The 26,557-nt window shown below is 47.0% G+C and overlaps 1 protein-coding gene across 2 annotated transcripts in view; it reads left to right on the forward strand.

Moving 5' to 3' along the window:
- The window catches only part of COL5A1 (collagen type V alpha 1 chain), a 160,400-nt gene that overhangs the window by 94,459 nt on the left and 39,384 nt on the right, over positions 1-26,557 (forward strand). For both annotated transcript variants that reach the window (XM_056351721.1, XM_056351722.1), the window contains exons 14-31: positions 2,198-2,254; positions 2,416-2,469; positions 3,086-3,139; positions 4,012-4,065; positions 6,509-6,562; positions 7,463-7,516; positions 8,910-8,954; positions 11,814-11,867; positions 13,072-13,116; positions 13,751-13,804; positions 14,433-14,477; positions 15,703-15,756; positions 18,129-18,173; positions 19,741-19,794; positions 21,816-21,860; positions 22,983-23,036; positions 24,704-24,811; positions 25,428-25,481. In XM_056351721.1, the coding sequence (XP_056207696.1) occupies positions 2,198-2,254; positions 2,416-2,469; positions 3,086-3,139; positions 4,012-4,065; positions 6,509-6,562; positions 7,463-7,516; positions 8,910-8,954; positions 11,814-11,867; positions 13,072-13,116; positions 13,751-13,804; positions 14,433-14,477; positions 15,703-15,756; positions 18,129-18,173; positions 19,741-19,794; positions 21,816-21,860; positions 22,983-23,036; positions 24,704-24,811; positions 25,428-25,481 (984 nt within the window). The remainder of the gene's footprint in view (positions 1-2,197; positions 2,255-2,415; positions 2,470-3,085; positions 3,140-4,011; positions 4,066-6,508; positions 6,563-7,462; positions 7,517-8,909; positions 8,955-11,813; positions 11,868-13,071; positions 13,117-13,750; positions 13,805-14,432; positions 14,478-15,702; positions 15,757-18,128; positions 18,174-19,740; positions 19,795-21,815; positions 21,861-22,982; positions 23,037-24,703; positions 24,812-25,427; positions 25,482-26,557) is intronic.

Below are 26,557 nucleotides of genomic sequence, written 5' to 3' on the forward strand. Positions count from 1 at the left end.
AGCAGAAGGAAACACGTGGCAACCCCAGAAGTGCCCTCCTCCTGTGTTTGCCCTGATGTTGTCCGGGAGGGACCAAATTCTGGTTGTAAGCACACCCTTGCATAAAGGGGGAAACAGAAGGCAGTTTGGGGAGGCAGTTTGCAAAGGAACACAGCTTTGGGGGCATTGCTCCTCTCCCTGCCAAATGCAGCCATCCAGGGATGGAGCTTAGGTGTGCTCCTCCGGTCCAAAGCCCCCGTCTGTCTGTGCCTGGGACACGTGGCTCAGACACAGCCTGTCTGTCATTCTGAGCTGTTGGCGGTCGCTTTAGCACAGACCTTTTGGGCCAGTCTGCTGAAATAAGCTAAAAAGCCATTTATTTCACCCTTGAATGAAATAAAGGCTGTTGGGGTCTCCACCCAGCAGGGTAGCACGTGCCCCTTTTAGGTTTATAAGCCGGGGGGTTGGCTTAGCTGGGGCTATTCTGGTTTCCATCCAACTCCCCTTTTACAAAGGAGTTTGATTTTCTACGTGTTCAGGTAGAGTGCATGTCCCTGATGCCACCAGCCACTGCATTTTTCCTGTCCATAAACCTTGCTCTGAGAGTAGTATTGGTCAATTATTTTTCTGGAGTTACCTTGTCAGTCTTTATTTCAAGGCTGCCTCCATTTTTTTCCATCAGCATTTTATTTTGCTGGGAAATAGGGATTTTTGACCAGATGAACATTCCATGAGAAGCATCTGCTTTCTCAGACTCACTGGTTTTGTTCTTTTTTTTCTGCCTGTTGAATATTGTGATGTTATGAAAAACACAAAGAACCTCCCTCCCCTCACTCAAAGTCCCTTTCCTCTGTTTTTGTTTGTTTGTTTGGGGTTTTTGGTGGTGGGGTTTTTTTGTTTGTTTTCAGATTTAAGGAAAAATTGAAAAAAAAACCAAATTGTGGGTGACTTTTGGGCTGTGGATGACCAGTCGAATATTTCTGTAAAGGAAAAAAAAAACATTTTTTTGGTTAACTTCAACCTATTGTCAGACAATTTCAGCTGACAGCCCTGATAGCAAAGCAGGAAGGGAAATACATGGATTTTTTTTTTTTTGTGGGGAAGTTACAGGATATGGCAGGAATGGAAAAGGGAGTCGGGCTTCTTTCCTTTTGGGGGGTTTGTTTTTCTCGTTATCGTTGTTCTTAATTGCATTATTAGTTTGATTTATTCCCTTAAAATTTGGCTTTCATTAGACACTGAACATTGTCCCAGCCGGCAGTGTTTCAGAGTATCTCCCTTTTAATGGGGTGTTGTAAAAAGAAGCCACATAATCTAGCATTTGTGCAATATTTATGCCATTCCAAGTGCAATCACGGGTAGATTTTAATTACTGGAGTACACAGATAATTACAACTCTTTTTAAAGTGTTGAATTGTCACGAGGGAACAAATTGTCTGAGTGATGTTTTAAAGTGTGGACCAGTCCCATTACCCACCATGGAAATTACTGACTTGATGTATGGTTACTTGACTCCTTAATTATTGAGCTAAAAGCCCCCTGTTGCAAATAGAATTGCTGTTCTGTCTGTAGTATATGAAATAGCAACTAAAAAAAAAAGGAAAAAATTCCTCCAAAATTAAACTCCTAGGATCATAAAGAAAAAAATAATCCTAAATCCAAATAATTGGGGTTTTAAATATGTGTGAACAAATGCCTATAGCTTGTCCAGGCAAAGTTTTTACATTTGCCTTCAATGACTTGTTGCCAAAAGCGTCCATTTTATTGTGTCTCTACGTGATGGTGGAGAAGGGGATCTGACCTGCAGAGGCAGATTCTCATCTGGTTTAAATGCAGGTAACTCCTTGCCCCTCCATCTGCCCTGAGTCTGGGCCAGGGGGTGTCTGTACGTGTCTGTACAGGGGTTTTGTACTTCCTGTGCACGGTGGGTGTATGGGGGGAGGATGCTACCGGCAGACGGGGTGTAGGTCCACATGTCCTCTCAGCAGAGCTATGCACTGTCCAGGAGCTTTGCCCATTTGTGGGTGCAGAAAGGACTTGGTGCACAGCAGGTTGGATGTTTTTAGGTAATTTCACTGAGGGTATGGACATTGCACCATGGATTTGTGGTTCTCGGGGCGTGGGGAGAATGTGTGGCTGGTGATGTGATGGTGGCTTTGTCCCGTTGAAGGAATGGAGCAGAGGCACCAACTGAGCAGCGTTTCTCTTTCTGTTGCAGCTGGCGCTGAGAGGACCAGCGGGTCCGATGGGTCTGACGGGGCGGCCGGGCCCCATGGTAAGTGAACGGGCCAGCAAGGATGGAGCAGAGCCAGCTGGCACCAGCTCCATGGATGCTTTGTGTTACCCTACCTGAATGGCTCTTCCTTAACGTGGTATGAATCTTCCCTCGGGCTCTGTTGTGGAAAAAAGCTAATAAATTATGTTCTCTGTCCAAAGGGACCCCCAGGCAGTGGAGGACTGAAGGGAGAAGCTGGAGAAATGGGACCCCAGGTGTGTATGGGCAAACTGGGCGACTGGGGGGTTGGGGGGAGTCGTAGGTGTGAAGCAGGCGATCCTGCTTTAGAGGCTGCTGTGAAGGAGAAAATCGGTAACCCAAAGCCAGCTGAAAGCAGGGAGGTGTGGGAACGTCTGTTTTGCATATAAGTGTCCCTTCGAGTATCCAAATGCAGGACTCGCGATAATTTTAAGGCAATAGTGTAAAATTCTGCAGGTGGTAGCCCTTTCCTGCAAAGATATCCACGGAGGAGCCCTGTAAATACGAGATAGGTTGGAGTGTGGGCAGCTTGCTAATGCTCAGGAAATGGTTCTTCCAAGTTGTAAATCCTGCATTGAGGGAAAATTCCCATTTTTCTGATGGTGGGGGAAGTGATTTGTCTGCACCATGTGGTGCTGCTTGCAGGGCAAAAACTTCCTCATGGAGAAACGTCTGCAGTTCCTGGCCAGAAATGCTCAGTCCTGAGCCCTCCCTCTGTATTTTGAACTACGGGCTGTGCTCGAGGGGTTCACATCAGGTTCAGCACCTGATCTGCAATGCCAGCAGGCACGGGGTCCGTCTGCTGTGCCTTTGGGTGATGGCATTTCTTCCTCTCTCCTTGATGCCTTGCAGGGTCCACGAGGCATCCAAGGTCCTCCCGGTCCAGCAGGAAAACCTGGCCGTAGGGTGAGTGTCCTGGGAGCTGCGCTGACGACTGTGTTAACTACAGTTTCTGCTAGGAATTGTTTCTGCTGCCAAACAATTTCTGAGCACGAAGAGCGTTGCACAAGAGCAGGCTGGAGGCCAGCTGGTGGCTTGTCCAGGACCTCTCCATCCATCTGGGCAGACACAAATGAGGATGAGAGTTAAAAGGCAGACAGTGTGGGGAGAACTGCAAGTCTATGCTTCCCACTCTTCTGTTGCCTTTTTTTTTATTATTATTATTTTCTGTTGTTCTCTGTGGCATTGAGGTTGTAGCTGCATAAATGCTCTGGGATGGTTTGTATGGTCCCAAATTTTTCGGGAGTGTGCGAGGAGGATCCAGTCCCCAGAGGGTTTCTGAAGTTGGTATAAATTGTGCTCACTCGCTCTGTCAACATCCCTGGTGCTCATTTTTATTTTACGCCATCCTCTGGCTCGTCATGATTTGGCTGGCCAGAGGAAGAAGTGAGAAAGTCTTTTCTGTGACCCACTTCTGGCTTTCTTAATAAATAAATAAATAAATCTATCTCATTTCAATTTGTGGACATCATCATTAGCATATCTTCAAATGTGCTGGAAGATAATTATTTCAAATTAAAATCAATGACCATGTCCCAGCATCCCACATAGCGAAGCAGCTTTGCTGCTATTTGTCTCACACCCCTCATTAGCGCCAGGCTGAGCCCGGAATGCTGCTTCAAAAACAGACCAGCATTTTTTCCCTCACCAAGGGAAGCTGCTCCCCAGCCGGTGAGCTCTGACTTAAATAAAACTTCACTCAGCCACAGACCAAAGAGCAGATGTCCCTGCGGTCCTGGCTTACCCTTTGTATTTGACTTTGCTTTTCTTTGTTGCAGGGACGAGCTGGCAGCGATGGTGCCCGGGGAATGCCCGGCCAGACAGGACCAAAGGTAGCGCCACGTATTTTATGTGCTTTTAGAATCTGCATCTGCTTTTTAACAAGCGTGAACTGGGGGACCCATGGCAGAAGGAACCCACCTTGCTTGGAGGAGGTTGTTGAAATGGTTCAGCAGCTCCTGTGAAGTCATGGGCTCTCCACGTTTGAGAAGAGGAAGTTAAACACACACCTAGAAGGCAGAATAGTGATCTTTCCTTTCTTTTCTTTTTCTTTCTCTTTTTTTTTTTTTAATGCAACTTTTAAAAATTGCTAGATCCTCTTAAGAATGAAATATGCTCCCTTGGCTGCAGTTGTAGAACAAATACTTTGGAATCCCAATTATGAAAAACAAACATGAATGAGCGGTTGGAAATATCCTAAAATATAACTACCAAAAAAATACCTATTAACTGGGTGAGGAAATGTAGAGGGCGTGGTGAGGAATTTTAATGCCCTGTATTTTTATTTGAGACAAAATCCCTTCATTCAGCTGCGATCCGCTGGTATTATCAAACAAGAAAGAAGCTGTTCCACTGAAATTGAATGCAGAGAAAGTTTGCTCAGGGAATCATGTATTAGAAGGTTTAAGTACTTTATTATGTAGATACTTAAAGCTGGAATAGATGGGGGTTTTGATACAGAGACAGGAGACTGCAAATCATTTATCCAGTAAAGTGCTCTAATGAGCGTCGACTGCCCTCAAAGGAGTGGATGCCAGGGAAGAAGGGAAAACAGAATAACGAGCAGCGCCTGGAAAGGAGAAGGAGATTTGCTGTGAGCAGAGACAGAGCGATACTCTAGGACCTGCCAAAAGGAAAGAGCTGCTGGTTACCCTGAGTGCACCTTGGCCAGCCTTGGCCTGATCCATCTGTCCTCCCGTCTGCTCAGGTGTAATCGACTTCCCTTTCCTTGCTAATAGGTAAAGGATTTGTAGAAGGGAGGAGCTGGTACTATTTTCACATACCATCAGTATGTGAAAATACAAGTGCCTTCACCTTTTTATAGAGACAAAGGGACTTTTCTCTCTGCTGGGTGGTGCTCCATGCCTTCCACCTTGGTCATTAGGAGACGGTGTCACCCATGACTTGCAAACTTCCCTGTGTCTTTTCTGTTTTCCAAAGAGTTGAAGCTTTGGGGAAAAGGCTGTCTCTGTGCATTCCTGTCCCCATTTCCCCCCAGAACAGAGGAGACTGGATCAGGGCACAAGTTTGGAGAGAAACTCTATTGTGGCTTGCCATGGTTCACCATGAGCTGTCCACACTCTGACCTGGAGTTGCTGCCTGGGCATGGGCAAAAGCCCCAGGGAGGCAGGGTGCTGCAGCCCACCTGCCCTAGGGCTAATACGGTTTTGCTTTTTCTTCCTCACACTTGAATTTCTCATCGTTGCCAGTTTCCTTTGGGAGTGTTCATGGAGCTGGGCAAGGGATGCGACGAGCACACATAGGGGACATTCACATGGTCATTTGCAGGCAAATGCTGGCAAGCGCTGCCTGCGCTCTGCCAGCGTGAAGTTGCAGGACTTTCTCAAAACGGTGCCAAGCTCAAATTAACACACCCAGCCTTTTAGCAGAGCTCATTATTTTGCGCTTGGCATCATGCTGCCCAGAAGGATGCCCAAAGCTCTGTTTGGCCTGGAACTGCATTTACAGCAGCATGCAGGAGCTAGTGGAGATGTGTAAGAAGAGAGATAATGTTGGGAGCCCCCCTTGCCTTGGTTTGCCTTCCCATTATTCGGGGCTATATATCCCCTATATGTCCCTGGTCTCACAGCTGGCTTTCTGCCTGCTCAGGCTGGGGTCAGGCAGAGCAGGCTGCTCTTGGCAGGGTAGGATGGAGATGCCCCTTTTGCAACACCTTTAAGCATCCATGTGAAGTCAGTAAATTTACCAGCTGATGAAATTCCTTTTTAGGTCAAAACAGATCTGTCTTCAGACCTTGACTTCATTAAGACAGTTTCCATAATGTATTTGTATATAATCTTTGCCTCCTTAGGGTGTCCAGGAGGGTTAAAAGGATGTATGGGATGGATTGCAGTAAACTCAGGATGGCGTTTGGGGGACCCGTTGGCAGGTGTGGGAATGCTAGTGTCCAGTTTGCTCACCAGTGGATTGACATTTGTAATTCCATGGAAATGAATAAAGAAATAATTGGGCTAGAAGAGCCTGTGCAAAAGGGAGATGCTTTAGATCGTGGAGAAGTCACCCAGAGAAGCTCTGACATTCACATGGGAAAACATTTGAAACTGCAGGTGCTGGGGGAAGAGAGGGGAGTTAAAATAACTTTGAGCTTTTCTATTTTTCTAATCTATAACTTTGAAACCATCACTGGTCTGGTGGGAAGTTCAAGGCAGAATTTCTGAGGGAGAAAATTGATCCCTCCTTGACACAGAAAGGAGACAAATTGGAAAGATATTCAACAGCGGGTGGAAATGTGTACTAAACTGGTTTTTCTTTTAGGGTGACCGAGGGTTTGATGGTTTGGCTGGTTTGCCTGGCGAGAAGGGAAATAGAGTAAGTTATCTTCCCCTTGTGCTCTGGCCACTGTCTGTAATGAAACCTTGGCAGGGAGGTGCTGGCTGGGGGGCAGAATTGCTGGGGACAAGCCACAGTGGTGCAGTTAGGAAAGGATGATAGTGTCCCGTAAGAGCATGTGGGATGTCACAGCATCCCTCCAGGCACAGTATTCACATCCTGGGAAACTGCAAGATCCTTCTGGGACTGCTTGAAATTGGAAAGGTGGGCCAGGGTGGGGGAATTGCCTTAACAAAACACTGACTGAAAAATAAAGCAAGAGGCAAAACCTGCTGTTAGACAGTGCAGTCATGGATGGAAATTGCCAAAAACTATAATGCGATTCTTCTCTTTGCTTTATAATTAAACAACGGGGAAAAAAATGCAAGAAGCCGGTTATTTTGGCAGGCTGCTCATGCCTCCCCTCCCTAGAGAGTGCAGCCATTGCTTTATAAAGCCAGGGAGTGTTTGAACAGTGGAGATTGCATCGTGATTACAAGCTACACAGGAACGGGAAGACAGTGCCTGAGAGAGATGCCTAATCAGCTAGAAATGGAATAACATGCCTTGGGTAAAGCAATAACTGCATGCAGAGCTCAGTCCCCCTCCTGAAGGAGCGACGGCGCCTGCTTGGTTCCCAGACCCCTGGTGAAATGTCACCAGTAATTCCCGTGAGCACTAACCCCTCGAGAACAGGAGTCTGTCAGAGCTGGAGCCCACACGTGGCCCTGAGCAGGGTCTGCTGCTTCAGAGAGCGCAGAGATGGGAACCGTGAGGGTATGAGTACCTTCAGCACACAGTGGAGGCAGAAAGTCAAGTCCATTGCTTGGTTCATCAACATTACCCAACCTTTTCCATTGCCCGAGTGTGTCTGACGCCTTTTCTTCCTTCCTTTTATAGGGTGAGCCAGGCCCCCACGGACCCCCGGGGGCACCCGGAGAGGATGGGGAGAGGGTAAGTCTATCTCTGGATTTGGCAGCCCTTTGAATTCATAAGTAACTCCTGTAAACAAGAAGCAGATGCAGGAGCAGCCAGAGACGTGGCAGGAGCAGCCAGCGCGCGAGCATCGGCGTGTCATCGGCTGCCCGGCCTTTGTGTCCTGGGGATGCTGCGGGTGGCCGTGGTGAGAGGGAATGATGAGGTGGGAATAAAAGTGAAAAGAATAATTAATTTTTAAAGATCTAGTCAGAAAGCTCGGGTTTTGTTAGAAGGAAAAAGAACAACACAAGAAAAATATTAATCCTCAAAGTGAGCTTGGAAGACTTGGAGAACAGAAATTCCAGACAGTGTGGGAATCAAAGATTAAATTGTTCACTTCTCTTTTCCTCACTGTTTCATTAATAGTTTAAGGCCTTCAGCAAGGCTCAGACTAAGTGATTGCAGGCCTAGAATGGCTGGTTTAAGAGGAGGGAGAGATTGAAAATGCTGAATCCATGCCTGTGAGGAGCATGTGGTTTAATCGGAGGAGCAAGTATGGATTTCCCAGGCTCTAATCCCCTTCCACAATGTTTTCTTTCCACCTTTGGCTATTTGTTTCCTCTGTAAAGCACAGATAATAACACCTTTCTCACCATGAGGTTGTAAGGATTAATTAGTTGTGGCTGTAAAGTGCTTTGAAGTTGAAAAGACCAAACCCATGTCTTGCGGCGGAAAAACTAGTGTCTGGAGAACTTTAATCCTAAAGAGAAAAAGAAAACGTTTGAGGTGTGCAGGGAGAGGAGCTCAGAGGGCATAACTGGGAAGAGCAGCATGAATTTTATCAGCAGAAGAGAATTTATAAGGGATGGCTGCTGGGATTGATTTCCTGAGAGGGAGCCTCAGGTTTGGGGTGATCTAAAAGCAGCTCAGGGGAAGCACCACCTCATACTCCTGGGAGATCCGTGGAGCATCAGCAGGCGATGGGAGCAGGGGGATGAGGAATTACCCCTTTGCTACCTCTGGTTTATCTGAGAAGCCCTAATCTGGCTAAATCACGTTCCCAGGGTGGTGCTTCTGTACTGGTTTGCCGTTTGGTTTGGTACTAAATCTTCCGGTTATTGACTCGCATGCCCTGAATTGTTTCTGCAATATCTTGCCTGTTAGCAAAATCCATCTTTATAAACATCGACATGAATTATGAAGTATCCTTACAGCATTTCTAATCCTTGGTAAATTCTGCACGCATTGTATTAGTTTCCAGGTTTACGAGGTCTTCCTTATGCATGGCTACCCTTTTATTGCTCCAGGGAAGCTGGTTTTCTGTGTGATTATTATCTAAGAAGAATGAAACACCTGTGATGTGAGTGAAATATAACTGGTTTGTTTTGTCTCTGCTGCTGCCTTTCTCTGTGCCGTCGCCGCTGAGCAGGGAGATGATGGAGAAGTTGGACCCAGAGGTCTACCTGGAGAACCTGTGAGTATCTTCTCCTTCGGCTTGACGTGCTGCAGCACTGCTTTGGTCAAGGTCTTCATATGGGATGTCCCAGGGGGCAGCTCTTCTGGTGCTAAGCAAGACCCCTGGGGTCCTGCAGGACTGGGCTTCTCTTGCTTGAAGATCCACGTGAATGGTGTAGAGAGTACCTGTGCTGTAACAGCTCTGCTTTGCTTTTTTTTCACTAAAATGGCTACCAAGAAGATAAGATGCTTTCTGAGGGGTTGGTTGTGTTTTGGTTTTTTTGTTGTTGTTTCGTTGGTTTTTTGTGTTTGGGGTTTTCTTTGTGGTTTGCTTGTGGTTTTGTTTTTTTCTTAATGAGCAAAATTCTCATTGATTTTGTTTGCTCATTGGCTACTCTTTGAAAAAAATGTAAAGGTAAAGCTTAGCTTAGATTGGTCTCATCCTTTTCCTGTTTTCCTTCTTTCTGATGTGTGATTTAGAATTCAGGTAAGTAGGCTGGGGTAGAAGTTCTGCGTGGTAAACATATGTGAAATAGTGTTTCGTGAGCATCCATAGCAAGCTGCAGTGAGCAGAGGCTTTACCTGCAAGCTGTGCAGCTCCCTTGCCCGCACGCTTAGTTCTGGGTGGTGCAGGTGATCCCTTTTAGGTCGCTGGATGCAATCCTGGCAGGGTTGAGCTCAAGGAGGCATTTAGCCCTGACTTCAGTGGGGTCAGTATTCTGTTCACAGTGCACAAAACTTCATAAATCTGCAGTGTTTGTCAATGGTTGGGCCTCCATGGGCTGTGAACGCTGGAGCGGCTGAGCCAGGGCTAGCGAAGGAGGGAATTCCTGTTATCAGTAAGGTTAAAGGAGGTGCTGGTGGTGTTGAACAAAAATCTCTTGACCAACCCAAAGAAATGCTTTCAGGGAGTATCCCACTGGAAAGAAACAGTTGGGTTGTCAATTTGAAACTCTTGAAAGTGTTTTTCCTCCAATACCGAGTATTTTTTACTTTATTGGCAATGGTAAATGCTGCTGCTGGCTGGCTGTAGATTTGTGTGTGTAGTACAGTTGTTGGCTGCTTACTTCATCTAAAATGCATTTCCTTTGTTAGGAAAAGAACATTAACTACCTATCATTTACCATCGGCTTTGCTTTCAAAATGTCTTATTTTGTTGTTCTAAGGCCCAGCGTGGTGGCCTGAAAGTAATTTATGAGAACTGTTGGACACACTTCATGTGAGAAAGGGAAGGGTTGGCATTTACGAACTCACTGGAACTAAATTATAGACGAGATGTCTGATTAACTTCTGGGAAAGATTAATCAACTCAGCTATCTCCTTAGCACATGTCTAAGCAATAACTTATGGGTTATTAACTTCTTAAAAGCATTTATGTGCTCAGGTAACACAGCAACAAAAGAGGAACTTAAATAATGATAATGCATGCAGGGAAGTTTATTTTTATTTCAACACCACAAGTAAAAATACCTGTGATGGCTAGGGTAAAGGTTTAAATTGCATTACAGGAAACGTGTTGTTTAAATGTATACAAGTAAATCTGCATGTTTCTCTTTTTCTCTGCCCTGAGCCAAAAGAGGATCTTTCCAAATTGAGTGGTAACTGAAACTAGTGGTGGGCCTTACAAAATTTGTTTTTCTTCATCCTGTTCTGTTTCCTTCCATTTCCCATTGTCAGCTGGTACAAGCCGAGTTTCTGCTCTGCTGGGACTCAGCGTGTGAGGCGTTAGCCCAGGAAGGTCTCAGGGGACTGGGACAGACTACTTGGTCGACGCATCTATTTTTTGCTGCAAACTGTGTTTTTTGCAGAATCAAAATCCCTGCAGTCTCCAAGATCAGATACTTCCTTAATGCCTGCTCTTTTATCCTGTAACATTTAGTTTTAATTCCTCTGTCCCCTCTGCATAATAAAACAGGGGATCTATAATATTTGGGCAGACAGATAAAACTGCCCATCAATCAAGAACGATTTTCCTCCATGGCAGTGAATGAGCACCATCCCTGTCAATACCCAGAGTTCTCCTACTTCAGAGAACTCTCCCTAATTTAAGAAAGGGCCTGCGTTTAAAAGGTGAGCTTTGAGATCTGCAGCTGAGTACACACAAGACCCCATCCCTTTCCTTTTACTACAAACCCACCTGAGGGCTCCAGGTAGAAGAGGTGCACGGGTGTGATTTGCAAAGCTTGCTCTAGAGTGAATACAATTCTCCTGCCATGTCTCTGCTTATTCAATGTGATGCTCCAACCCTACCAATTTGCCTGAAGATGATGCGAGGTTAAATCTGCAAAGAAAGCTAGAAATGGAAAGAAAACACCATGATACCAGGAGTCCTGACTGCTTAAGGTTCAAGAACCAACTGCCTTTGAAAACGTACATTTATGCTGCAGGCTGAAAACCTTTTCCAGCCTTGCTGAATTGTATAGATTGTCAATGATAAAAATTAAATCTGGAGAGGTTTTGAAATGCTAACCCTAATGATCCATTAGCAGTATCACGTCATTCTTCGTAAAACTCCCCAGCTAGAATGAACTGGCTGCAAAGTGTTTTACGTCGTGTGCATTACAGGGTAATCCAGGAATATGATTAAATTAATAAAATAAAAAAAAAATGGTTTAAGTGGGCTTTCTTCCAATCCAAAGGATAAATGTCTGTGCCTATATTACTTATATTTATAATCCAAGAATATGCGCCCACAGGATTTCTTCTACTGGTTTGTAAACCGAGAAAGTTGCTGTTACCGCAAAACCAGGAAGGTCACTGCCATGCCAGCCCTGATGCTTCCCCGGGCAGTGCGATGCTCAGCCGTGCACAAGCTTCCCCTGATCCACGCTTGTGGCAGGGCACTGAGACCATTAACCCCGTTTGTTTCCCCCAACAGGGACCCAGAGGACTATTGGGACCGAAGGGGCCGCCTGGACCCCCGGGGCCACCGGTGAGTTCCCAGGGCTGCTGAGCCTTCCGAGCAAAATGCCCTGTCCCCATTAGTCATCCAAGCAGATAATACAGCTGCATATTTTTATACATCTGTGTAATGAAAAAAAGTGGTATTAAAAAAAAGTGATGGCTCAAAGTCCATATTCTCCCCCATTTTCAGTGGCATCACATTCATTTACGGCAGCTGAAGATTTGGCCCACCTGAGTAAATATTAATGCTTCGCTCAGGCTGAAAGGGAAGAATGAGAGTTATTAACACAGTGACTTTGCTATTAGCTTTTGCCTGAGGGCTGGTGAGACTTTAAAGCAGTTTGTTCATATTTCGGGTGAAAGCCAAGGAAGGAACATGCCGGTTTTAATTCGTGAGACAGTCACCTCATCTGCCGTGCACTGCTGGAAGTGCTGATGCAGGGGCTCTCTCCATAAATCACTGCACCTTGCTGAAGTCCCAGAACTTAAAACCCAAAACCTGGGCTGCTGCTAGAGCTAAGGCAGTCAGCGTGTGGTGGTGAGCGTGGTGAAGCCCTTAACCCCCCTGGGATACAAAGACATCTTTGCTTTGAGCTCCTAGTCCTGCTGAACTTTAATGAGGGTTCAGGACCTGCTCCAAAACTGTCTCATCTCTCACGAGCGTGATGTTACACCCCAGTACCTCCCCCTGCCCCAGAGCAAAATGGTGGCAGGGGAACCCCCAGCGGGACATCTCCACTTGCCCATGTTACTCCCTTAATGAAGATGCTCAGGGAGTGTTTGACCCCAGTTGCCGTCCGTTTTGCCACAAGGCAGCGCAGCCCCGTTGCCTTCAACGCTGCCTTGCTGAATGATGCGCTTGCATCCGAGCGGAGACGTTTCTCATTTGTTGTTGTCCTGTTCCCGTTTTTCGTCTTTATTTGCTACCCCATGCCTGCTTGCTGTTGGAGGTAATCCGGCTGTGGTACTTAGCCAGGATTTGCTCGACCTGGCGCTGATTCTACCTCACGGGCAGGTTAAACTGGTGAGGAAAACACTGAAATGACTTTTAAAAGTGTAAACTGGATTTGTGAAATTGGCTGCTTTAGCAAACACCTTTAGAAAATTGCTCCCTTTCCACGCAGTCCAGAAGGCCTCCTGATGTTTTGTTATTTTTATGGTAATTTCTCTGCATTCATGGTGCAAAATAAAGAGATACTTTCTTAGTGCTGTTTTTTTAAATCCTTTCTCAGGGTGTGGCTGGTATGGATGGACAAACAGGTCCCAAGGGGAATGTGGTAAGTTTTCACTGCAAATTTTAGACAGTTTGGATATTCTATAGAGGGAAATGTAAAATGTACTCGATTAAATTAGATTTGCTAATTGCTTTTTCACCTGGTCTGGATTCCTATCAGAGCCTGTGAAAACCACAGAGAATATCTTCCTACAGCAAATGGATGTTAATTTATTATAATTTCTGATGGAATTACACATTATTTCCCCATGAAAGATCAAACATTTTCATCGAGATGTGTGTTGTTGTAATGAATATCAGAATATAGTAATTTAACTGAAAGGAAAAAAAGAAATCTTTATGATGTGCTCATACTTGGTACTAATGGGATAAAATGGACTCCCTGCAGAAGAGCCAGCGCAAAAGCGGGTAGTGTCAGAGCCCTGCTCAGCTCAGTTGGGCTGCATGTCCATGCAGAGAAATGTGTGTGTCCTGAAATAACTTCACCCCTCCCATTGTGGAGAGAAGCTGTTTCCCATTCCCAGGAGCTCTTGGTTACTGGTGATGTGTTAGAGAGGGTGTCAAGATGCTGCAGGGGGGCGTGGGGCTGTGCGGAGTGCAGAAGCTGTGGTACCTGAGGAAGCACCAGCTCTGCTCTCCCCTTTCCTGCCTTCAGCTCTGCCCTTGTCTCCTCGCAGGGTCCTCAAGGTGAGCCAGGTCCCCCAGGACAGCAGGGTAACCCAGGTGCTCAGGTAAGAGGAAGACTCCTTTGCCATCAGTAGGAAGAAGGAATGATGGTTTTGAATGGGCTTTGCTCCCCCACCAGACAGGACCAGCAATGAGGGGATTTGCTGGGAACTGGCTTGACAATTCCTCCTGGCCCAAAGTCTTCATGAAAATGCTCCTGGTTTCAGATCCCCCAGTTCTCACCTGGCTTTTGCTGCCATGATACAAAGCCAAACCCAGGTCCAAGCAGTCTCTGTGTCTGAGCCACATCTTGTGGGCTTATGTCTGTTTTTTAGCACCCCACGATCCAGTTGCTCTGGAGCCAGGTGGGTAATACAGATGTCCAAGCCTTGCTGTCAGCCTTCTCCACGGATCTCAGCAAGTCTCACTCCTCTGAGCATCTCTGTTTCCATCCTGGGGATGAGCCTGGCTGCACATGGCCGAGCGGTGCAGCCCTCCAGAGGAGGCATGCCATGCAAAACCAAAATTTTATCACCTATTGCGAGACATTTTGAGAATGAATGGAGCTGGGGAAGTCCCCAGCCTTTGCAGGCACTAGAATGATGCTCAGCTGAGGCACTGCCAAAATGCATTTGGAAGGGATAACTTGTTCCTTAATGACCCTAGTTGTTTGGGTTTTTTTTCTTTTTGCAGGGTCTTCCAGGTCCACAAGGCGCTATTGGTCCCCCAGGAGAGAAAGTACGTTTAAATGCTGCAGCTCTGACTTAAGACAACTGTTGCCATTGATATGCATTTGCTCCTACTTCAGGCTCCTCCTTTGCCCCATGTACAACATCTGTTTGCAGCCGTGTCTATGAAAGTCTAATGCCTCTCATTCCAGACAGAAGAGAGACAAGAAAGCACGGTTTACCTCTAATTCATAATATTTGCATTCATTTCCCCTCTTAAAAGAAACATTTTGAAGGCAGCCTATGGTAAAACAGGAGAGGATTGAAAATTGTCTTCTTCTGTGGCTAAATGCCTGGAATTCTGAGCGGGATGGTAATGGGAAGAGCCCCGTGGGTTTGGCTGGCTCAGCCGAGATCCTCTGCCTCCTCCCCGCCTGCGCCAGCTCTCTCTGATTTTCCTCTGCTGTTGACGTGGTGGGGTCAATGCTGGCCTCGGTTCCCCCAGGCAGCCCTGGGACCATCAGGATTTAAACAAGGGGAAAGGGTTTGCCTACAGAGTAGCAGTTCTCCGAGTGTTTGCTCAGCTCCCGTTGAGTAGAGACAGAGCGTGTGTCCCGGTGTGTGCACCAGGAGAACCCCCTGCCTGTGTGGGCAGCGTGGGGTGGACTCGAAGCATCAATCATTCTCCTGTGAAGGAGCACGTTAACAGTTCTGCCAGAAAAAGGGCACTTGGGTTTCAGTGCTGAGTCACACACTTGCAACAGCGGCAGCACTCCTCGGTGGTGTGAGAAAGCAGGGGGTTGCTTAATTAAAAAGGTAATCATTGAGCGGCGTTAAAGCGGCAAGCGCAGTCGGTTGGGGCAGCTCCGCTCTTCCTTTGCCAGTTAATCGCCTTGCCATGGGGCACCAAAGAATGGGCATTTCTTGGTCCAGTGAGCCCCGTCGTTTGGTGTCCTCCGACTTGTCCCCAGCCACCTGTGCAGCACCGTGCCCTTGTGGCAGGATGGCACCTGGGTGCCTCATGACCCAGAGTCTCCCTTTGAGCTCGCTTTGCTCTGTTGGGCCTGTATGCGTGAGGTGCTGGCACTAACGCCGCGGTTTCCCAGGATGTGGGAACAACTCTGCCCACAGAAATAAGCAGACTCCCTACCAGTCACGGCAGCTTTTTGAACAGACTCACCTCGCTGCAGCCTTTCACACCTAGGAAAATCACAAGGCATGTCTGGAAAAGCCCCGTCCGCTGATGCTCTGGAGGCTCTGACCATTGCAGCTGGTGATTTTCTGTTTGTTTTTAGGGGCCGCTGGGCAAACCTGGTCTTCCTGGCATGCCTGGTGCAGATGGTCCTCCGGTAAGTTGTTATCTCCTGGGTCTCTGCTCAGCATCAGGGCTGCAGGGCCTCATCCTGCACCCATCCACCCTGGGGTGCACCAAGGGCTTGTGCAGCAAAGGTCAGGCTCACCCTGCCTGCGTTGTGGCTGGGCTGACGGCTTTGAGAAGCCCTGTCCCTGCTCCAAGCTTTGCTCAGCCTCGCAGCACAGTGCTGGGTGCTTCTCACCATCTCTTCAGGCCTCTCTTTCCCCTCCTCCTGTCTCTCCTCTCTGTTTGACATGGGTTGGCAACTCACCAAGGTTGGGATGGTCTCCTCCATGTGTGTGTTTGTGTGAACCGCAGCACCCGCTCTGGGTGGTCCTTGTCTCGCTCAGGGCTGCTGGGCACTGCTGCAGAACAGTGATAAGCACAGGCTGAAATTGCATGTCAATGTTGTATTCTTGTGCATTCTTCCTAAGCCTACTTTAAACATAATTTGCTCCTTCCTCTAGAAATTGGGCTTAAAAATCTCTGGCCTTTAAACCTGATCTCATTTTTACACACCTCAGAGGCACCTGGTTTTAAGAATGACAAATGTGAAATAGTTACATTCCACTAATCCAAATGCAGAGCATGGCAAAAAAAAAAATAAAAATAATTAAATCACATTTCCCACCCTTGGATTATCATTCCTACAGAGGGCATTTTGAACATTCATACAATTGTTAGCTGAGTCAACAGAGCAACTAAAGCAAAGCCCAGAACATCTCTAAAGCTGTAGCTTTTGATGTGAAAGTCCTGCAGCAGCCTCCAGGGAAGATCAGCTGGAGAAGATGCCAGGTCTATTTTTATGCAGACTGAAGGATGTATAAGACCTGCAAGCCGAGCACAGGTGGTTGTGCCTGGGCACAGGTCCCTTGCTGCAGGTAGCCATGTAGCATGCAGTTTGTAGGTTTGTAAACATACAGGTCACTCTTTCCAAGGACAAACACCCCACGCGTATTCTCTTTATAGAAACTGGTCTTGGAAGATACCTGAAAATCCCTGAAGTATTTCGCTGTGAAAGCCAACCAAATTGCTCCTCAGTTTTTTATTTTAGTAGCCGTAATGGAGATGGGCATTTTGAAAATAGTGATGATTTAGTGCAGAGCGGACAAAGGCTTTTGAAATCTTGCTGCTCTTCCATTTTGCCTCCCTCAGGGTGCAGGGAGATAGCAGGAGCTGAAGGCAAGCACGGTTATAGGACTCCTTTTGTGCACTGATGCTCTTGGTGCCGTTTAATCTCACAGGACAAACTCAGATTGCATCTTCCTCCTACATTGCGTTGATGTAAAAATGACAGCTGTCGTTTTGTTTCTTTATTAAGCCAGCTTGTTTATTGAAATCTGGCTTGCCTGACATTCCCCTTCTGAAGACTGATGATGGAAAATGCTCATAAGCTTTTCCTTGTTATATTGGTAGAAAGCTTTTTGTGTATTTAGAGGAGAGTTCGTAAGTAAAGAAACCATTGAGCGCAGAAGGTCTTGGTGGCTTTAGAGCAGCTGGATGTGCTTTCGTCTTCCTTATAAAACAAAAGGTCCCTGGGTGTGCAGTGAGTGCCTTTGCAGGGGCTTATTCCTTTTGTATAGGCATTGCCACCTAAAGAGTCATCTTCCAACCTGGCTCCATTTTGGTTCTGACAGCAGAGAAATCAACGCTAAAAAATACTTTCATGGATTTCCCCCTTTTCTCACTAATCCTTCCAGCTCTATCTGAGGCAATTCACACCTTTATTTTCTACTGACTGCATCTACAGCAAAAGACTTCTAAAGGCTGTGAATAAGAATGTTGGAAACTCTTGGATGTTGAGTTATTCAGCATCAAATCCCAGGAGGAATGCTGGCCAGCATCCAGCCAGCCGCCGTCTAGCAGGGATGCGGGTTAGCTCAGCATTTGTCATGGGATCTTGTAATGGACTCTAGGAATTAGGAAATTAATGAGGGGATCCGACCAGTCTGAGCATCTTGTGACCTTCACAAGTTTGCTCACACATGGAGTAAATTTTACCTGTTTTCCTATCTGCAAAATTTATATGCGGCTTTCTGCTCAACTCACGGAGGTTGTTCTAATACGTGAGGAATATTGCAAAATGGTTTGTGCCTCTCTGCTGAAAGGTCGTGAAGAGTAAAAGGATAAATAACCAGGTAGAATACCACCAAGGACCCAAATGCTCCTCTCTTCCTTTGGGGGAAAACTTACTCTTGCAAGCTGGCTTGGGGGGGGGGGGGGCTGCTTATATCAGTAAGAGCTTCCCGGGGAGCAGATGTTCTCCTACAGATAAATTGTAGCTGCCTGAGTGAGCTTGTTGGCTTCAGAAGGATTAGATGTGTGCTAAACCCATTTTCCTATTCTCTTTGTCTCTTGTATTAATAGGGTCACCCTGGCAAAGAAGGTCCTCCTGGAGAGAAGGGCAGTCAGGTAGGTGTCGAGAAGGTCCCCGTGTCTGCGAAGGGGAAGGTCACGGTAGCTGGATGGGACAGATCTGCATGGGCGCTGGGGACGGCCGGGCAGCCAGGGGATGTGGGGCAGTGGAAGTGGTAAGAAGCAAACCCTGATGAAATTTGAAAGCTGAGCCCAGCTTGCGTCTGCTTGAGAGTGTCTTCTGGGGCTTGGGCTGGTCTTTTCTCAAGTCCTCCCAGCTTTCCTGGCAAGCAGCACAAAAACTGAAGCTGCGAAGGGAAGCCTTCCCTTAATCAGACACAAATAAGTACCCTTCGTGGCAGAAGGAATGCAGAAAATAACTCTTTTTGTATTTCCTGGTCTTTCTTTTTCTTCCTCCTCCACCTCAAAGTCCCTCTTTAACAATATATTTGAGAATATTGCTGGAGGCTAGAGTCCTTGAATTATACAGTCGTCTGTCTGTCCGGGAGATTTACCATCTGCATTCCCACTGCGTCCCATTCAGTTGAAAAAACGTTACATTTGTCAAAAGTCTTTGATTAGAGCGCAGCCTGCTTTGATGGACGTCGGCTCGAGCCTTGCTCAGGCGCTGCACAGAGCCCAGCTCTCAGCCGCAGCCGTTTGTCTGGCTGGTGTCACACCAGGCTGAAAATTCATTCGTTAGCCCCTGCAGAATATGAGAAGCCAATTAAGTGGTTGTGCCAGTGCTCCCTGGGCTGGCAGGCATTTAGCAAATGTCAGGAAAGTGATTTTGTAGCGGCACTGGTGCTGCAGGTCTCCTCCAGCCAACATTCGCACGAGGACTGGGATGCTGGTGGATCCGTCAGCTCCGTCTGGCTGTCAGGCTGGAAAAAATGGGCTGTCTCAGTCTGGGAGAAGTTGGAAGGGTGTTTGTTTTAGGGAGTTGAGCAAAATAAAAGCCAACTGGGTTCAATAAAGAACATGATTTATTTGCAGGTATAAGAAAGCATGGCAGCGAGGGTGGGAAGGAGAGTTTTTTCAGGGCATGTTGGGCACCGTGTCTAGCACAGCTCATTGCTGTCCCTGGGGATTTGCAGCTTTCGGTGTCAGAAAGAAGCTTCATAAGTGTCACCTCCCCCACATAGCTGAGGCCAAAGGACATCACCCCGAGACTGGTGCCTCAAGCAATAACTCCTCTCTGTGATCATCGTCCTCACAAGCTCTGTTGCGTTACTGCAAAACCAGGATGGTTTGGAAGGGGGAAGACAGCTGGACATGTTCTTCTTCTTTCAGAGAACTCATTTTCTTTAATCCAAGAGGCAAATTGTCAGCCTTATGTATAAATCCCCTCTCTAAGGAACCATTGCTGTCCTGACTCTCTCATCCTCCTTTCCTATTATACCGATCTTTGCCATCTGCTCAGCCCAGTGTACCTGCTCAAGGTGATGTTCCTGTCACTCTCTGTGCTATTTTGAGCTATTTTCAGGTGGCCGCTACCATTTCCACCCAGTCTGAAGCAGCCAGATGGCTGGGATATTTGTTTTCCACGCGCTTTCCTTATAGATGCACCTTCACGTTGAATTTTGATGTGTTTTTCTTGTTCGCATGTGTTTTTTCGCCCCAGGGTCCACCAGGTCCTCAGGGCCCCATCGGTTATCCAGGACCACGCGGAGTCAAGGTAAGGAGGACACAGAGACAGTGTCCGCGGTGTTGCTTGTTTCACTGGAGTTCTCCAGCTTGTGCTGGAGGTGGACACTGCCAGTGGGTGCAGATGTCCTACCAGGGCAATTTAGGGACACCTCAGTGACCAACTGTACTGCTCAAGCGAGCCTTGGTCCAGGGTCTTCTCTCAGGCAATGAGGATTGCAAGTCCCCTGCTCTCCAATAACCCCTAGCATCGTTCAGCGCTTTGGAGAGATTTGTCTTTTAATTTTTCGTGAACATTGTCTGTCCCATTCCAACAGTTCCCAGTTTACAACCAAAGTAAATCTCAGCCAGAATGTGAAGAGTTTAACAAGGCTTGTTAATTTAAAAAAAAATAGCCTATTATTAAAACAAAGCAAGCTTTTCATGCCTCTGATCCAAAATCTTGTCAGAAGAAGCTGAGGTGTCTCAGCAGTGTGCTTTTTCACTAGATTGAATTCCAGTTCTTCCCTCGTTCCCGCTGCCTGCAGCGCTTGCATGCTGATAAGGCGGCGGTGGGTATGTTTTTCCCTATTCAGCTGTGGCTATTATGCCCATCAAGATGTATTAATTCAGGTGCAGATGCATCCTGCATCTCAAAGGTCCAATGAATCTGCAGGGATCTGTGCTAGCAGGTACAAACACCGCCTGGGGACTGACTACAGGTGAAGTTAAGCCCTCTTAAGCCCCTTTGTACATTTATTTTTTTTTTCAACAGCAGAAGCCCATGGGCTGTTCTGCCTTCAAAATTTAAGGGGGATGTATTTAGCCAAAGCAAGCTTCCATCTCATTTCTTGCAAGGTTGCAGACTGAGATGTAGTGGTCCATTAGGGGTGGTTTGCTGTTGTGTTTACCACTAAAGCGGAACTGTTCCACATTAGAGTGATAGAGAGAAAGCGTGTCGTGCACCAAACCTGTAGTGCATACAGACAAGGTTTTGCTTCTTACAAGCAGTGTTCTATTCACTGCACAAGCCTCCAGTTTGGAAAAAAAAAAGTGTCTCATTGCGTTTGCAGTTATAAATAACTTTTAGATCTTGCCTCACTTACCAGAACCCAGTCCTGCTGCACAAATTTTCATGTACTTTAATTAAACTTTTTCTTGACATGCTGAAGGGAATAAAAATTTTAAAATACCCCAAGCGAAATATTATTCCTCAAAATAAAAGCTTCGTTATTTATTCTGAGAGTCGCATTGCACGGTACACCTGATGTAAATACCTGAAGGTGATTTATCCCAAGAGGCAGGATTGATGGGAAGCATGGGGGTCCCCAACAGGTATGGGCTGATGTTGTAGCAGGGGACAGATCCTGACCACACTCAGCACCCACCATGGACTGATTGCCTTGTTGAAGCTTTGGAGAGCTTCTGCACCATGTCACAAGTGCATAACACCAGTCATGTTACTTGTTTCTTTGTTTGGTTTTTTTTTTGCTTTTTGGTGCCTAAATGTACTTTAAATAAGGTAGTGCATGCACAGAGATGAAAACCATGGTAAAAAAGAGCCAAACTTAACCTTTAGGGGTGTTAGATGCAATGCTGCTACCCACTGGAGAGCAGCAGGGGAATCTCTGGCCATGTGCTCAGATATTTTAATATGGATTTACTTCCCAAGTGTCCAGACACAGATTGAGCACTGGTTTTTCTGTCAATACTCAAGTGAGCTCAGTGTGCTGGCAAGGCATTTGTGGAAATGTTTTTTGGGAAGATACATGCAGCAAAACTTTTCATAGTGAGTTTTACCCTGGAAGCTTAACTCCTCGGCAGGGAATGGGCAGAGACCACCAACCCCACCTGCCAAATCAAATCAGCAGAGGTCTGTGACTATAAGGTGCTGTCTGGTGACCCAAAAGCCAGATTGGTGGCTGATATTTGATTAGCAATATGTTTAGGAACATCACAGTTCACAGAGATACCATTGCCAACATTGGAGGAAGCAAAAATCACCATAAGTAGTGATTCTTCCCTCTTAAGCTTACCTGTGTCCTTGTAACGTCTTGTTTTTTATCCTGCAAGGGAGCAGATGGTGTTCGTGGATTGAAGGGCACCAAAGGTGAAAAGGTGAGTTAACACTGCACATTTGGATTGATTCTTCTGCAGCCTCTGAGCATTTTTGCAGACTGGTCCCTCAGGATGCTCCACGTGACGTTTTCCTCTGCACAGAGGGTTTCCCTTGGACAAGCAGGGGGGATGAGCACCCAAAGGACTGGTAACTCATTGTTTTTGGAGTGGGTGCAGGCTGGGTACTTGCTGTGATGTTCTACCACATCTTGGCTTGGAGTAACTGAGCCTCAGTGACATGCTCAGGTGTTGAGCTGTTTGCTGGGGCCAGCCGTTACTGATGGCTCAGGGTCCAGCACTGAGATGATTTCCTCCTGACAAAATTGGCAGCTCAGGTGATTCAGTGGAGCTGTGAAGGGTTTGTGGTGCCTTACAGCTGGGGTATGCTGCCCAGCCTGGTCATCAGAGCAGCTTGTAAAACCCAGGTCAATAAGAAAGGCAACACGGTCTGTCTCAGCATGTTTCAAAGATGCAATTGGTTTCTCCCAGAGGAAGAGCAGGAGGTGTAGAAAAATCTCGCCCAGTCCCATAAGCAGATCCATGTGCTTTCATTCCTGCCTCCAGCAATTCAGCAGCAAAGCCAGCAATTTCAGCTAGGGGATCCTGGCAGGGACCTTCCAAACTTTAAAAGTCTTTCTGGGAACTGTGTCTTCATTGCCTATGAGAGATTTGCTGTAGGATGGAAATACATTATTGATTTGAGCTCTGCAATTAAACCTTCTTGGCTGAAAGAAATATTGCCACTGTCCTAGAGGTTGCCTCGAAGCGTGGTGTAAAACATCCTCCGTGAAAATAAAACCAGTTGTACTTCAGAAATAATTGGTTCCCAGTACTGGCAAGGTATTGTTATTCATATGGGGCCAGATTTGTGATCTTGACTTGCAGCCAAGATGGGATGTAGGGAATACTTGCTGTGGTCCCTAGGGGACCTTGGCAGTTGCAGCCTGGCTGGGTTTCCATGCCCATTTCTGCATGCCAAAGGCTTACAGGAGCCAATGTGATGGGCAACGTGGGAATCTAATCTTGTCATCCTGGGCAGGGGCCATACACTGAGACTAGAGAAGCCATTTTTCTTTTTTTCCATCTGTACACCTTGTCTGTTTTTTCCCCTCTGTTATTTAGGGTGAAGATGGCTTCCCTGGCTTCAAAGGCGATATGGGAATCAAAGGAGACCGGGTAAGAGTCTATGACCGATGTGATCTTGTGCTGCTTTGCCTTTCAAGCCTGTGTGTTACCCTGCAAACACAGCTTGGGGGGAGCAGTGAGGTGGGCTCCTGTCAGAGTCCTTCTGGCGTGTCTGACCTCCAGGCAGGAACGCAGGAATTTCATGTTCATGTTGTAAATCCCTGGATTTGCTAATTCCACCTTGAAGGTAAAATAAAACTGAGTAATAATAGATAGAGGGCCCTGCCGTGAGGTTTGACAGCTAGGAATACTGCATGATCCAGCTGTATCACATATTTATTTTCAGTATCTCTTTTCCCCTCATAATATTACAGCTAGGGTCTGGTAGGCATCTTTATTTGCCGTGCCTAATGTGATTCCATACCATCAACGAGAAGTGTAAAGTTACTGGGAGCAGACTTTAATAGAAACCACAGCAGCACTGTGAAAAATGCCAGGGGTGGAGTGTCGCATTAGGCTTGTATCTGTAGCAGCAGGGCACATTGCCTGGTTGTAAAAGCTTTTAAAATGAGTGGAACACACAGACCACCAGAAACCCCAAATCACGCTTGGATGCAGGCAGCGGCAGCAGCACAGGGCTTTGCAGCTTGTCTGCCCATCTTCACAGACAGCCCCTGGGGACAAGGGGCTGTTCTTGTCCCCCCTCTTCATCTGACTGCTGCATCGCCAGGGGCTTGGTGTCCCCTCGAGCTCTGAAGCTCTCCCAGGGATCACAAGAGGTCTGCCTTCATTCATCCCCACGTTTAAAGGAGAAATTAGTGCCTTCCATGAAGGCTTCTGAAAGTAGACATCAAATCCTCCATGTCTGGTGTTTAATTGTGCAATTGAACAGTTAAAACAACAGAAAGCTTCCCCAGCCCCCACTTCCTGCTAAAGAAGGACTGAAGGTGGCATCTCAGGGAGGTGACTCTTGTCCCAACCAAATGCAGATAGACATAAGCTCCTTCAAACAAAGCTCGCGACACCAGTTCCCACCATCAAACTCTTTCTGCTTTATGAGCAATGAAAGGACAAGGGATGCTTGAGTGCCTCGCAGATAAATCTGCATCCACCCAGCTTCTGGTGAGCAAGAAGGCGGCTGCCTGTGTTCCCAGCATGGCAGCATCTCCTGTTACCCTGTGTGACAAAATGGTAACTGTTGGGTTTTGTGCCAAAGTCTGCAGTGTCAAACAATTCACATTAATAGCTCGGTCCCCTCTGCTCTCGGATTTCCTAATGATTTTCAGTACAAGAGCTCCAGCATGGTCTTTCTTTTCCCGTTGTCTGGTTCAACTCTCAATTAAACACTTCCCAGGGCTTGCTTGCACATCAAACTGCAATTTGGGAACCCGGGGGTGGGTAAAAGGGTGCCTTGCAATCAGAGCTAATGAAGGCTGCTTCGGTGGAGAGGTGCTGCATGCAGATGGGATAATTGGGCTGCAGGAAAAGACGGCTGTTGTTGGAGATAATGGCCAGGCTGCGTGAGTGGAAGCTTGGTGTTCTAATAACGCTTTACAGTTTGCAGTCTTACCTGAGCCTCTTGGTGAAGACCAGCTTTCTCCAAGAATTGTATTTGCAGCTCCATGAAGTACCTGATTGCAGCCGTGAGGGTGGTGCTGTCAGTAAACGCGGGGTTTGGGACCTGCCTGCCTTGTCAACGCTTGTCTTGTGATTAACAGGGGGAAATTGGGCCTCCTGGCCCCCGGGGTGAGGATGGTCCTGAAGGTCCCAAAGGTCGCTCTGGCCCCAACGGAGATCCTGGTCCTCTTGGTCCTGCTGGAGAGAAGGTGAGGCTCAAGGGTGGAGCTGCCCACGGTTGTTTTACAGTAAAAGCCACTTCTGGGTGTCTCAGGTGGGTGGCTGGGGCAGTGCCTGGAGGGGGAGTGTGTGCAGTTTTAGGGCAGAAGGATGAAGAGGAGCAGCGGGATGAAGGCTGGCCTGATTTGTTCAATGCAAAGACCAGAGGAGACCCAGGGGACATGGCTTTACTGCAGCAATGTGATTTGAGTGCATTGAGACGACGGTCTCTTTGGGGTTATCTGCTTGGGCACAATGTCTTGAAAAAAAGTCCAGAGGAAATAAATAGAGAAGTTGAAAGTATTGTGGACTCCAGTTTAATTTCTGGGTGCATCCAGTTGAAAAAAAAAAAATGGCAAAAAATAAGCATTCCCTGCTAGGTCCCTACACATTTACAGTGCTCACTCCACATCACACCCACTGGGCTTCCCCCAGGGTGGGCAGAGGATGATGGCAGTGCCCTAACGGCTTTGTTCCAGCCGCACCAGGTCTGCTTTGCTCTTGACTTCTCTGCACTTTGCATCTCCCCTTTCTGCAAGGTGCAAACCTGAAGCTGCTCACGAGGTCTCTCTCGCCCATGCTAATGCCCTTTCATTTGTGTTTCAGGGAAAACTCGGTGTGCCAGGACTGCCCGGCTACCCGGGCCGGCAGGGTCCAAAGGTAACTCGGCTGGAATCTGTCCTCGAGAGGTGTGGGGTATGCTGGGGGGCTCAGGGCCGCCAGGCCTGCTCTGGTGGTGGTGTTGTGCAGAGGGCTCAGCCCCTGCTAACGGGACGATGTGGAACAGTAGTATTTCCTACCGCATGGTTCCTGCGTGGTCCCTCCTTCCCACTCGTGCAGGACAAATATATAGATGGGTCTCGACAGCTCCCAGCCCTCAGCTGGTGACAATCGGTGACTGGTTGGTTCTGTGTCACCTCAGTGTCCTGCAAAGCACTGGGAAAGAATGCAGGGGACAGGGGCTGCAGCCCCCAAGGGCATGCAGGACAGCTTTGGTGACAGCTATAAATAGGCTCCATGTGAGCTTCCATGCTACTAATAGGCGTAACAGTCCTCCTTGTATTGTGTCTTCAAAGGTCTGCACTAGTGTTAACTAATTAAGGAGAATAACTAATGAACCAGGGTCTCCCTGAAATTAAAATAAAACTGCCATTTGCAGATTTGCAAACATCCTTTGCATCTTAGCTATGCACCAACCTTCATTTGGGCCATTTTCAAATGTTCTTTTAAATTAAAGCTCTGAGTTCAGCTATATAGACTGAGGCTGCAGCCCAGTTTTTACATGCCCTGGAGGCCTTGGGAACTTGTTTTTGTTAAGGTTGTTTTTTGTTTTTTTTTTTTAGAATCATGTTTTATTATTCATGTTCATTGCTTGAAAAAAGGCAGGCTTGTTTAACACTGGAGACGTAATTATCTGCAAGAGATTGTTTCCTGGTTGTGGTGTTGATGGTTTATTTTTTAATTTGCATTTTATATCGGGGGGGGGGGGGGGCGGGAGGAGGTTTGCATTTCTTTGACTAATTTATATTTTAAAAGCAGCAGCAGCAGCTATTCTCCAGGCACTCACATCAGAAAGGAACAAGCCAGGAGTTAAAATTTCATGTGCAACGTAGTGACTTAGGAGCTAAAAAACAAAAGCCTTGCCTGTTCCCCAGGCGCCAGGTAGAACCGTGGGCTTGAGCCTTTGCAGTGACTCCTAATGAGGCGTGGACCTGTTTTTTTGGTTGTTGGGGTTT

Source organism: Falco biarmicus, chromosome 9 (assembly GCF_023638135.1).
Source record: "Falco biarmicus isolate bFalBia1 chromosome 9, bFalBia1.pri, whole genome shotgun sequence".
NCBI classification, from domain to species: domain Eukaryota; kingdom Metazoa; phylum Chordata; class Aves; order Falconiformes; family Falconidae; genus Falco; species Falco biarmicus.